The 12646-nt window shown below is 38.6% G+C and overlaps 1 protein-coding gene across 1 annotated transcript; it reads right to left on the reverse strand.

Annotated features, from left to right (window-relative positions):
* Positions 1 to 4922: 4922 nt before the first annotated feature.
* LOC309510734 (calcium-responsive transcription factor-like) lies at positions 4923 to 7755 on the reverse strand (the record flags this gene model as incomplete). Its single annotated transcript, XM_082185601.1, has 7 exons — positions 4923 to 5903; positions 6110 to 6296; positions 6679 to 6791; positions 6973 to 7036; positions 7142 to 7298; positions 7380 to 7602; positions 7659 to 7755. 7 exons carry the CDS (start codon positions 7753 to 7755, stop codon positions 5866 to 5868), a joined length of 879 nt encoding a protein of 292 aa, XP_082041727.1. The 3' UTR covers positions 4923 to 5865.
* Positions 7756 to 12646: the final 4891 nt, after the last annotated feature.

The raw sequence follows: 12646 nt of genomic DNA on the forward strand, positions 1-12646 counted from the left end.
GATCAGCACGAACTCAAATCCTCTTATCTCGCTGAAATCTTGATGGATTTACAAACGGTTTGGTTTCTTACAAATGTTATTAATGTGGCTATAATTCTGGATGCTTGAACATGTTTAAATATATAATATTATATTTATTGATAAGTATGCAGTGTCATAACTACATCTTTGACGTTTATAACAAACCAAACCGTTTGAAAATCGGTAGAAAATTTAGCAAGTTATGGTTATTTAAAAAGTACATGCACCATTAACACAATGTTACGAGTGAGCGAGCTCCCTGTGGCAAGATGGCCGCCGTGTGCAGACGTCGACCTCCATTGGCCAGCAGCGCGGACGAGACATCTAGCCTTTATTATATGATATCTATGCTTCTAATTGACTTCACTTTTCTCCGTTGAATCCAATGGGGTCGCTGTGTCCATTTCTTTTACTGTCTATGGTCCAAATACCCACACTGCGGTTTTGGCCACTTAAGAGCGCGTGCACGCGACAGGAAGACTATCCAGCGCAAGATTTTTTACGTTAATCAGTTTCTTTTTATTGTTATAATTTTTATTATTATTGAACAATATGTCAGGTACAAACAACAAGGCAACAAAATATATAATTACACTTTGATAGTGGATCAGGTGCAAAAGTGCTCTAATGCACACTAAACCAGATTAAGCATAACATCATCCATTATGTTCGGCAACTCACGTACCCCGAAATCGCGAGATGTCGAGGAAAACATTCCACTGTACGTTCAATTAATTAGATATATAATTTGGTAGTAAAACATAAAGTGTTCCACATTTTATTGGTGCAAAGATGAGTAGGCTATGTGTATTTTGTACAACATTTGCAACAGCTTTTTATCATTTTAACATATCATTTTTAAATTGTGTATTCTGTTAGTTACAAATTCTGTTAGTTACTGAACAGACATTTAGAAGTTTATTTTAAGTATTGAAGAAGAAAAAAAAGCTCTGTAAGCACATTTTTTGCAACACTATTTAAGTGTGTCCCATCGAGTAAAAAAGACAAAAGTTCTACACACATTTGCAGTCTTAACGCCAACTTGAACACTTGGGTCAAATACAGGAAATACGTTATGTAAGTAGACAAGTGGCCAAGTGCAAAGGCCGCAAGTGTGGGTATTAGACAGGGCATGAGAGTGCAAGTGCAAGTCTGCAGCCAGACCATAGTTTTGCCTTATCCAAATACCCACACTTGTGGCCTAGGCCACATGAGAGTGCGTGCACGTGACAGGAAGTAAGTGCGCAAGACTGTCCCCTAAATACCCTTAATGCACACTAAACCCACACTATGGCTGGATCCTAAAGGCACACTCCGGCCTTGTGGAGCTCCTTCGAGTTCACACTTCGTGACGTCAGGAAGTGCAGACCTACGGGGCGCTGGCCTCGAGTCCACGAGGACACGCGAGAGTGTATTTTGGGACAGGCTTGATGACATCATGCCACCGAAAGTAGGCTTGTTTGAAATTGGCCTTGTCTCGCCTGAAATGTATGCGAGAGTAGGAGGCTGCAGTCAAAGGAGGAGTGAAAAAAGCACAGGCAAGCCGGACAGTTCTCTCTTCTTGCAGTGGATCTGACACCTGCGAGATCAAAGATGGATATCGCGAGATTCACGCTCGTGCACTGTGTTGCTAATAAACTGGATGTAGTCTAATTTAAGTTCTGTTGCTTTTAAATGAAAATAAATATAATGAACAAGACACCCAAAGTACTTGTTATTTAATTCCATTCCAAATACGTGTTTATCAATCATTTTTTCTTTAATACAGATATATGTGTTTAAAAAAAATAAAAAATATTACATTCCCAGGGATGGGCAGTATTTCAGATACATGTATTTAAAATACTTATATGAAATACAAAATACTATTTTGTATTTTAAAGCCTTTGGAAAAAATCTAATGTAATTTGTATTTAAATACATTTAAGATGAGTATTTTTGTATTTTCAAAATACATAAAATACTTTTTGCCAGTCAACCTCTTTATCAGGGTACTGATTTTGTGCATCAACTAGTTCAGACATTCACTAGCTCAGCATTGGATCAGCGATTTTTTCTTTTCTTTTTTTCTTTTTTATAAGGTGAGAATGTCATGATCAATTCTACTTGTTGATTAAAGTTAAAATAGTGCATTATTCACTTCAGTTAACATGAAAGTATAAAAGAAAGAATAGTTGATTTTTATCAACTAGCTTGTCAAATGTGTTTAAAGCATTACTGCATGTTAGGGCTGGGTGATATGACACTACATATCATAGCAATGATGTAAAGTTTGAATTGATGGAACTTTTTCTAAATCGTTTACATAGATAGGCCTATTTGTGGGGTAAGCAAATTTATCCGTGCAGCTTTTAGTGGGCAGGAATTATTGGAACGTTGGAGTGGAAAAAGAGGCACTGATGAATGATACACCACAAAAATCTTCAGCTTTTAGTTTTATTGTACATAAAAAATTATAATCAAGAAGGGGCAAATAGTGTCAAATGAATCAAAATTTATTATAATTAAAAATTTTAGATACACTTTCTAATTTTAATAAACTTATGGAAACAAATAAACTTTACATAAAATAAACATAAAATTACTTTAAAAGCATTGGACTACCTGCAAAAAAAACAAAACAAAAAAACTCAAAAGAGTTTGAAATTCAGTTTATGCTGTGGAATCAAAACTTATTGAGAAATGTGAAACCATGATATTGTTACTGTGAAGTAAAATTGAGATTTTGGTCATATCGCCCATCCATATTCTTTGCTAGATAGCGGAAAAGGTTCCCACAGTTTTACATAGTATGAATTTTTTAATAGTGGTCACAACAAGTAATAGACTACATTGTAACCAGAAATAAGTATATAAATGGCTGCTATTTTGCATAAGTTTAATTGTAATTGCCAGAAAGAAAGAAAGAAAGAAAGAAAGAAAGAAAGAAAGAAAGAAAGAAAGAAAGAAAGGGCAGAGATGTGGTTAGCAATGAAAAGTCAGTAGGCCTATGTAGTTCTTCATTCACTGTGACCTATCCCTGCACTGGATGGCCAATTTCACATGTATTTTGTATATTTTCAAAATACAAAATACTTTATTTGTATTTTAATAAATTTTTTCACACAGTATTTTGTATTTGTATTTTAAATACATTTCCATGCATTTATCACTGTACATAGAGGAATAAATGAAGATGATAATGGTAATTGGAGAGGCATATAATACATGTAACATAGCGCTCATGCTGCTCTAATTGACTTACTGCTGATATCAAGTGTTGTTTACATTTAAATGATCCTAAACATTCAATGTCAGTCCAGTAGATTGTGTTGATTTTTGAAATCAACACAACTGTTTCTGAAGCCTTGAAGCCTGTACACACTTGCTGCAAGCTCTTCACAACTCTACAATTTGGTAAGTCTTAGTGATTTGTCCAGTCTTTGCAGTTCTTCTTGATTCATTATCATGGAGCAGCGTCAGTCACGAAGAATCAGGGCTCTTCCCAGACGCCTGAGGGAATTGGTGGAGGACGTCTCTTCCAGTCCGGACCCTGTGAGCTTCCACAGCTGGCAGCTGTAACGTTGGTCAGGTTAGATCACACTTACAGCTCCATCTCTGCCAAAGCTCAAAGACCCACAGGTTTGGAAGACCGCTACTTGAAGAACGCTGCTGTCCTTCCTGACATCTGTCCAGCAGTCTCAGTCTCTTCAGTGGACGTGCGTCAGCAGGATGAGCCTATCTCCATCCACGGCTACAGTGTAGAGGCCTACCAGGACATCTACCGCTCTGTGGTGGAGCCCATGATGAAGACGCCCAGTGGTCGGCAGCGTCCCTACAGCCTTAAACTAGGACTGAAGATCAAGCAGCGACTGTGGGAGGCACTCAACCGCCCTTCACTGGTGGAGACGGAGCATCCTGATGGACGTGTCCGGATCACTGAGAGCTTCTCCACAACCAGCAGAGGCTTCGCTCCTCGAATCTACGTGGACATCATTGAAGAGCCCCTGCCTGAGGAACCCCGAAGAAAGAAGCCCAGACACTGAGTCATCATAGTGTCCTATGGAGCCCGGAGTATCACACAGCGGGACCGACGTATGTAAATACTGTATGTAGTTGCAGAGTAAGTTTATAGTTTTATGAGTACGTTTTATTTTGTAGAGTAAGTTTAGAGTTTTATTTTCCAGAGGTGTTTTGCACATTGTTGTGAGGTTGACAGGATGTTTTTGGTGATTGTCAAAGCATTGATATGCTGTTCATAGGTTGTTCTAAGTGGTTTTTAGCGTTTTGCTACACGGTTGTTGGGATGTTTTGGATGGTTTCCTGTGTGTTGACATGCGTTTGCCAAGGTTTTTTGCGCGGTTGTTAGCGTTTAGCTTTGCGGTTGCCTTCTGAGTGGTTTTTCATGCATTACTATGTGGTTGTCAGGATGTTTAGAGTAGCCTAGTTGGTTGATATGCGGTTGCTTTTAAGCAGTTACTGCAGGTTAGGGTAGGTTAGGGTCCCTCACACGGTTTGCAGCTTGACGTGCTGTGAGGGCTTGTGTGCATCGGTGATGCTGAGAGCTATGCCACTGGTACTTCACAACTACTGCTAGGGTCACCCATAGTGGACAGGTCTCAGCTGAGATGCCAGACGAAGACAAACCACCTGATTCTGGACAGCAGAAGATTGACCTGATGTTCCTGGCAGAAGATCACTGTCTTGTTACAACGACAACAACATCAGAGGTACCTGAATGGAAGAAAATTCATGATTCAAGAAAAACTGATTATTTGTGGAAGTCATCAATGGATCAATGGAAGCAACCGATCGAACAGAACAAGGTAAAACAGTTTAATATTAGCAAAGGCTTCATTCTTTCTTCAGCATTTTTGTAAAAGCATTCGGCCAATTAAATCAGAGGAATGCTAATATTATAATTTCTTACATTCTTGTATATGTATGATAAATATGAAATAATTCTCTTCTAAATTCAAGCACACGATCATGTAAATACAGGCAAGCAGAGAAAATTATTCAAATACAACAATTACTATGCACAGGTAAACACTATCACAGTAATCTGAACTTCATAAACACTGGTCTTCTTCTGTTCTTCTACTGTTCTTCTGTTATGTCCTCGAATTTTTTTTTTTTTTTTTTCATGCCTTAAAATAGCTTGAATTTAACTCTACACCCTTGCCTCATTTAGTATACCGGTTCTATGAATATGCAAATTAACCAGCTCAGAGATCCACTCATTGACAATCACATGTTGATCTGATTGGTTACAAGGTAGTGCGATTTCAAACCGCGTCTTTGTTTCACTGCAGTTTTAAGGAGAAAATACTCAGCAGTGTTGCTGACTTATGAATTTGCACATGGTTTCTCTTAAAGCATATTAAAAACACCACATAGACACATAAACAACATTAAAAACTTGAATTTCACCACAGGGGGACTTTAAAAAGTCCACCGCAAGGATCCATTGGGCTTCTATTCAAAGGGTAGAAATACCTGCAGAAATACTCATAAGATATTCTTAGAAAAAGTTGTGAAATAGTTTTTTTGTGTGCATAGAATGCAACAGAAAACATTTAGCTTTAAATATTTAATTTTGATCTCACTCATTCATTTTGAGAAATTGTTTTTTTTTCTCCAGTCACCACTGTAATAAATTAAAATAGTAATAATGGGAAATGGAAACAAATAATAATACAAATCAATATTGCATGAGTTCATGTTATCATAATACTGTACTTGAAACAATGAATCAGTCCTCCACTGGCCAAAGAGCTCAATCGTCAATCGAAATGGACATTTGTTTTCTTTTCTCGTTGTTGTATTTCTGACTGCTGACACATCCATAGATTTCCCACTCTCCTATTTAACTGAAGTGTCGTCTGCTGAGGGAGTCAAAGCTGAACAATAAGAACAAACAACAGGTTTACATGTTATTTTCATGATTCTAATTGGTTAAATTTAGATTTTTTATTTTATTTCTGTGGTGCCATGTACCTATGCTTGCAGGATCCACAATCTGGACTGGAATGGCCTGTCCGTCCTCCAACAAGATCTGTGTGATGCCACCTTCAGCTCCGGCATTAGTCACCGAGGTCACACTCACCAGCTGGCTCATGCCGAGCAGGGTCGGGGGGGTCACACAGAGATATGCTTTCACCAGCACTGCCACTTGACTGGAGGAACTGGGACGGACTCAGCAGAACAGGCTGTGGAGGGGCTTCTGGTGGTGGTGGGGGTGTAGGTTGGGAAGTGTCTTCAACTGGACACAAGGCAGGCTGTATCTGGATGGCCTATCAGACAAGAGGAGAGCACTCTTATGGCGCTTTTCCACTACACAGTACCAGCTCGCCTCGGCTCTGTTTGGTTTTCCACTGTGTAAAAGTTGTACCTGTACCTGCTTCCAGGTACTTTTTTTCGTACCACCTCCGGCGAGGTTCTAAGCGAGCTGAGGCGATACTAAAATGTGACGTGAAAACACGGCAGACTGCTGATTGGTCAGAGAGAATCGTCACTATTCACTGCGTCATCATTGCACGCGCCAGACGGAGTATCCTGAATAAAAAACAGCAAAAACAAAAACATCCAAAAACAGCATACACTCGATTTCCTCCATTGTCCTGTGTGTGTACAGATCCATATAATTTTTTTTTTATAATTTCAGGACAGGGTCACCTGGAGATGTGCAAAGATCTTGGGCTGCAGTGAGGTGAGAGAGCCGAAGAGCTGCACAGCCTCTGGAGAAAGAGTGTCACGCTCTTCCAAGAGTCCTTCCTTCTGAGAGGACACTGTCAATATAACAGCAGATTATGTGGCAGGGTAAACAATGCTTATACTTTGACTACAGGTATGTGCTTTCTTTTTGAGGCAGGACCTGTCCTCTACTCTCTAAATTGTATTGAATGATTCCAAGATTATTGTTTTAATAATGTATGTGGGATTTCAAACAATATTTCAACAGTATTTTACCATCCACAGTAGCAGGAGTCAGGGTCAAAGTCTCTGGAAGCAGGTTATTAGCCTCTGCTTTCCACTGGAACAACAACAAAAACATAAAAATAAATGCTTACTAGAGAAAATGGTTGGCATATTTGTGCTCACCAATCTAATGCTTTACAAACATGTTTTCTGTTCACACCTCTGTATCTGAGGTAGCCAGTGGTCCCGCCGTCAGCTGAAGAGCTTTCTGAGCCTCATGGATGTGGTTCTTGATGTCATTGACAGTGGGAAAGTAACATAGATTGTGTCTCTCAGGCACTTCCTCTGACTTGAACATCTCATGCTCCACAAACCTCCTGCCAGGGCGTTCACAAAGCAACGGTAAATATTTTTCCAGCAAATAAAACAAAGGAGATTTGAAACCATCTGAGTCATACCTGAGCTGCTTGCGGACAGTGTAAACTTGGTTATGACCTTGTGCTACAAACTCACAGATCTTCTCTGCCACGAGCTGGTGTAGTCGAGAGGGTAGGGACGCCCCATCCTCCATCGTGACATCCTGCATGGCTTCAATGTCCAGCTCCTCTGTCTCTTCCTCTTCATCTTCATTTTGTTCTTCCTCTGCAAAGCAGATCTGCTCTGGAAGTGGAGGCAGGTTTGCTGTGTCCACGTCATGGTACAGATGGGCTTTCTCTGTAGGGAGCTGGGTGTAATACCTGTCTTGGCTTTGTAGAGTATGTTTTGATTCGTTTCTTGCTCTGACCCTTTTTTAGGTTGAACGTCCTTCCTCCGTGGACCAAACTGCCATTCCATCACAATGGCTCTGCTCCCTTAAAACCATATTAAAGATCAAGATAAAATGACTTTGTGTGTCTTTTTGCCAGTCAACCTCTTTATCAGGGTACTGACTTTGTGCATCAACTAGTTCAGACATTCACTAGCTCAGTATTGGATCAGCGATTTTTTTCTTTTCTTTTTTTTTTTATAAGGTGAGAATGTCATAATCAATTCTACTTGTTGATTAAAGTTCAAATAGTGCATTATTCACTTCAGTTAACATGAAAGAATAACAAGTGGGAAAATAGCGTAAGCCAATCAGTCTTGACCGGTTGTTGATTTTTATCAACTAGCTTGTCAAATGTGTTTAAAGCATTACTGCATGTTAGGGCTGGGTGATATGACACTACATATCATAGCAATGATGTAAAGTTTGAATTGATGGAACTTTTTCTAAATCGTTTACATAGATAGGCCTATTTGTGGGGTAAGCAAATATCCGTGCAGCTTTTAGTGGGCAGGAATTATTGGAACGTTGGAGTGGAAAAAGAGGCACTGATGAATGATACACCACAAAAATCTGTCTGTATTGTACATAAAAAATAATAATCAAAAAGGGGTAAATAGTGTCAAATTAATCTAAATTAATTCTAATTTTAAATTTTAGATACACTTTCTAATTTTAATAAACATAGAAACAAATAAACTTTACATAAAATAAACATAAAATTCAGTTTATGCTGTGGAATCAAAACTGATATTGAGAATTGTGAAACCATGATATTGTTACAGTGAAGCCACATTTTTTGAGATTTTGGTCATATCGCCCATCCATATTCTTTGCTAGATAGCAGAAAAATTATTTTCACACAGTATTTTGTATTTAAATACATTTTTTCACACAGTATTTTGTATTTGTATTTTAAATACATTTCCATGTAGCCTATTTATGCCCATCTCTGACTGTCGTGACGTAATGCCGCTTTGACTGTTGGGAAGAAGTCTGCTGTGGAGTCCGCATCAGTGCCCGATCAGTGCCATAGATCAGTGCGGGCTCGGCAAAAGTGCGCATCGAGGGCGCATATCGACCGTAAAGGGGGCGCTCGCGAGCACCCTTCTGAGGCCTAAAATGACAAATGGGACACTCTACGGTTTCACGGACCGCTTAGAAGCCTTATGCATTATGTTCGGGAACTCATATAAACTGGTTCTATGCCTTTACTTTATTACATTCACATTTATGCATTTGGCAGACACTTTTATCCAAAGCGACTTACATTGCATTATCCTATATATTTATATAGGTATGTGCAATCCCCTGGGATTGAACCCACAACCTTGCGTTGTTAACGCAATGCTGAGCTACAGGAAAGCTACAGGGAAGCTATTAATAAAACTTCTTTAAAAAAAATACAAGACTTAAGATATTTATTTTTCTTTTGGTGGTCCAGCCTGAGACATGCATAAGCCTTCTGCATTTTTGTTTCGCTTTTCCCTCCATTGTACCGAACTCGTACCGAACCTTGATGCCTGAACCGAGGTATGAACCGAACCGTGACTTCTGTGTACCGTTCCACCCCTAAAAGAGAGTGCAGAGTTTTCAAAGAACAGTGGACCAACGATTATTTGTGAAGAATAACTTTAATTAAAACAATGTGTGAAGACTCGATTACAACTTTTGCAAACCACTAGTAAAGATAAACAAATATGTGCCAGGAATCAAGTGTTGATATAGTAGTGTGGATATAGTAGTGGGGATGGCTGTGCCAGGCTAGTAATCTCTACTACACAATGAGGCCTGCTGGTGGTCATTTTGGTCTGGGTCATACAATTCTATGTTATATAGCTGACCCGGCCCCGGCCCCCCATCACAGTCAGGAACGATAATGTGGCCCCCAAAGAAAAAAGTTTGGTGACCCCTGCTCTATTGAATCGAAAGTGGCTAACTTCTGTCAACCTCATCTATAAGCAAGGGCAAAAATAAAGCAATTTAATTTGAATTAATATCAGTAATATTATGTAATAAAAAAAATCGATTTTAAAATCATTAAAAAAAAATTAATTAAAAAAACGCGATATCTAGGTGAATCGATTTTTTCTCCCAGCCCTAATATGCATGTTTCATGTTGCCATTTGAAATAACTGAAATGTTAAAGTGGGTTCTTTTTTATGTCCATATCTACTCGATGTTTTTATGTTACTGAATGCTTTTGTTCCAAGCGACTTTTAGTGACAATAAACAGACTCATTGATAGCCTAAGTTGATCGCATTATTTTCCGTAACATAAGCTTATAGTTTAATAGTAGGCCTAGAATAGTCTGACTGAAGTCAGTGTATCCTACTTTTGCGTTCATTTAATTGAATATTGTTTCTAAAATCGGATAGGCTAAGTCGAAAAATTGGTAATTTTAAAGCTTGTTAATGATTTCAATGTGTTTAAACGAGAAACAAGCCACACACCTGAAAACCTCGCTGGCACCTGGCAACCCTGCTCACGGTCTTCCAGGCCAAGTGCATGCAACCACTGGCGCCTAATTTCCAAGTCTGCTTGAAAGCTATGCAGTCCAGCAGTGCTGTTGCAACCAGCAACACTACACGTCCCATCCTGACCACTGTACTAAATACAGATAAATCTATGCTAACTTGAAGCTATCCTAACTGATGCAGTACTATGCTACTAACTAACTATGCTTCTAACAATACTACACTAACAAATATGCTAATTAACTACCTAGGCTACACGAAATAATCTAAATAACTATATAAATGCTATGCTAAATAGATGCTAAAATACTCTATCCTGATCGTTTTCAATACTCGCAATTCCAACTCCTGACTTGCTACAGTGGTTTTGACGAAACATGATGGTTTTTATACTGCCAAGGGCGTGGTAAGCTCGTACCAAGGGCGTGGTGAGCTGGAACCTGCTTGCTTACGTCACCTGCCACTGCTTAAACCACCGCAAACATCCAATAGGAAAATTCAACTGCAGTAGCCACCGTTCAACCTGAAGAGGGCAGCACTCAGATGTTTTTACACCATAATTGTAGAATTACACTTTATACCCAAATGTCAAAAAAGTTACTCGAATCAATGAACAGCACTAATAAAGCCCCATTCTTACAGATGAACATGATAAAGCCCCATTCTTACATGAATTACAGATCATTAACTAAAAAAAGTTGGTTTAGGGTTTAGTTACCCTTAAATAGTTGAATAAAGTCGTTATTTTTGTTTGTTTTTTGCACACAAAAAGTATTCTAGTCGCTTGATAAACTTAAGGTTGAGACACGATTTTAACGATGTTTTTACTAACTTTTCTGGGCTGGCAGGTGAAATTACCTTGCAGCCTATGAAGGAGTGAGCCAGCTGATCATCAAATTTCAACAAAAATATCTTAATTTGTGTTTCGAAGATGAACGAAAGTCTTATGGGGTTGGAACAACATGAGAGTGAGTAATTACAGATAGAAGTTTCATTTTTGGGTGAACTAACTCTTTAAATTAATTAGATATAGGCCTAATTTGGTAGTAAAACACAGTGTTGAACATTTTGTTGGGAAAAAGATGTAGCCTATGTACAACATAATGTAGCTACACTGTACACACAATTATGCCGCATTCCAGGCAACCTGTAACCCGTGTTTTTCCAACTCGTAACTGGGAGTACATCGTTCCAGGCAACCTGTAACCCGTGTTTTTCCAACCTTATACCCGTGAAAGTGCACTGGAACGGCAGTCAAACCCATGACTTCCCACCCGTGAACTCGTACTAGATCGATGTACTCCCAGTTACGAGTTGGAAAAACACGGGTTACAGGTTGCCTGGAACGTGGCATTAGAAGCACCACAATTTTACATATAGCGACTACTGTAACTGAACAGACATTTAGAAGTTTATTTTAAAAAGCAAAGTATCGAAAAAAATATACTTTGCCAACTTGAACACTTGGGTCAAATATAGGAAATAGGCCTACGTCATATAAGTAGGCAAGTAGTAAAGTGCAAAGATCGCAAGTGTGGGTTTTGGACAGAGTGCGAATTACCCCACCATAATTGGGGGGTACTACTGCTCCTTCACTTCTTCTATGACCATCATGGTCCACTACCATATCAATCAATCCCCACCGTGATTGTCCCCACCGTGATTCATGTGTTGTGCAACACACATACAAGGTCTAAACATGCGACAAACTGATAATCAGTAGGCTACAGAATATCTCATTGTTATAAAAGAGAACTGTTTTGATCAACTCCCAAAAGCTAGAAGTTAAGTGCACTGAAATACCATTCTAATTACTAGTAAAAGTATACCTTTACAAGAAGCCTATTGCCTTATTTTCAGGTTTTTTCCTGGCTCAAAATGAGGCGGAGGTGATATAAATCCTAATAATGTATTTTAATAATAAGTTAATTAAATGTGTATTTTTTTTGTAGATCATCATATAGCCTAATGTGTTTCCCACATTTAGAGCTTGGTACCTCTAGGGGGGTCCGGGGGCATGCCCCCCCGGAAGAAAATGTTGTACATTTTAAAGATAAATTCATTAATCTGGTGCACTTTGAGTCACCCGAATCCACTATTAAAAATAAATAATCCACCCGCAAAAAGCCTATATTTTGATATCTGCATCTGATCATCACATTACAATTATTCAAATTCTTAGTGTTAAGCATGATAATATGGTAACATATCACACTGAAGTAGGCTGATTTAAAATGAACATTTATTTAAAATAAAAGTTCTTCTTTTGGCAAAATTACATTTTCTTAATAGCAGAGGCTTTACTCCCTTCAAGCTTAAATTGTCAATGTTTCATTTCACTGTTTGAAAACACTCAGAATAATTTTTTGTACCTTTATAAAGGGCATTTTCCCCTAATTTGATTAAATGTATGCTCCATCTTTCATTTCAAATTCTTAAATT

Source organism: Leuciscus leuciscus (assembly GCF_965113295.1).
Source record: "Leuciscus leuciscus genome assembly, chromosome: 12".
NCBI lineage: Eukaryota > Metazoa > Chordata > Actinopteri > Cypriniformes > Leuciscidae > Leuciscus > Leuciscus leuciscus.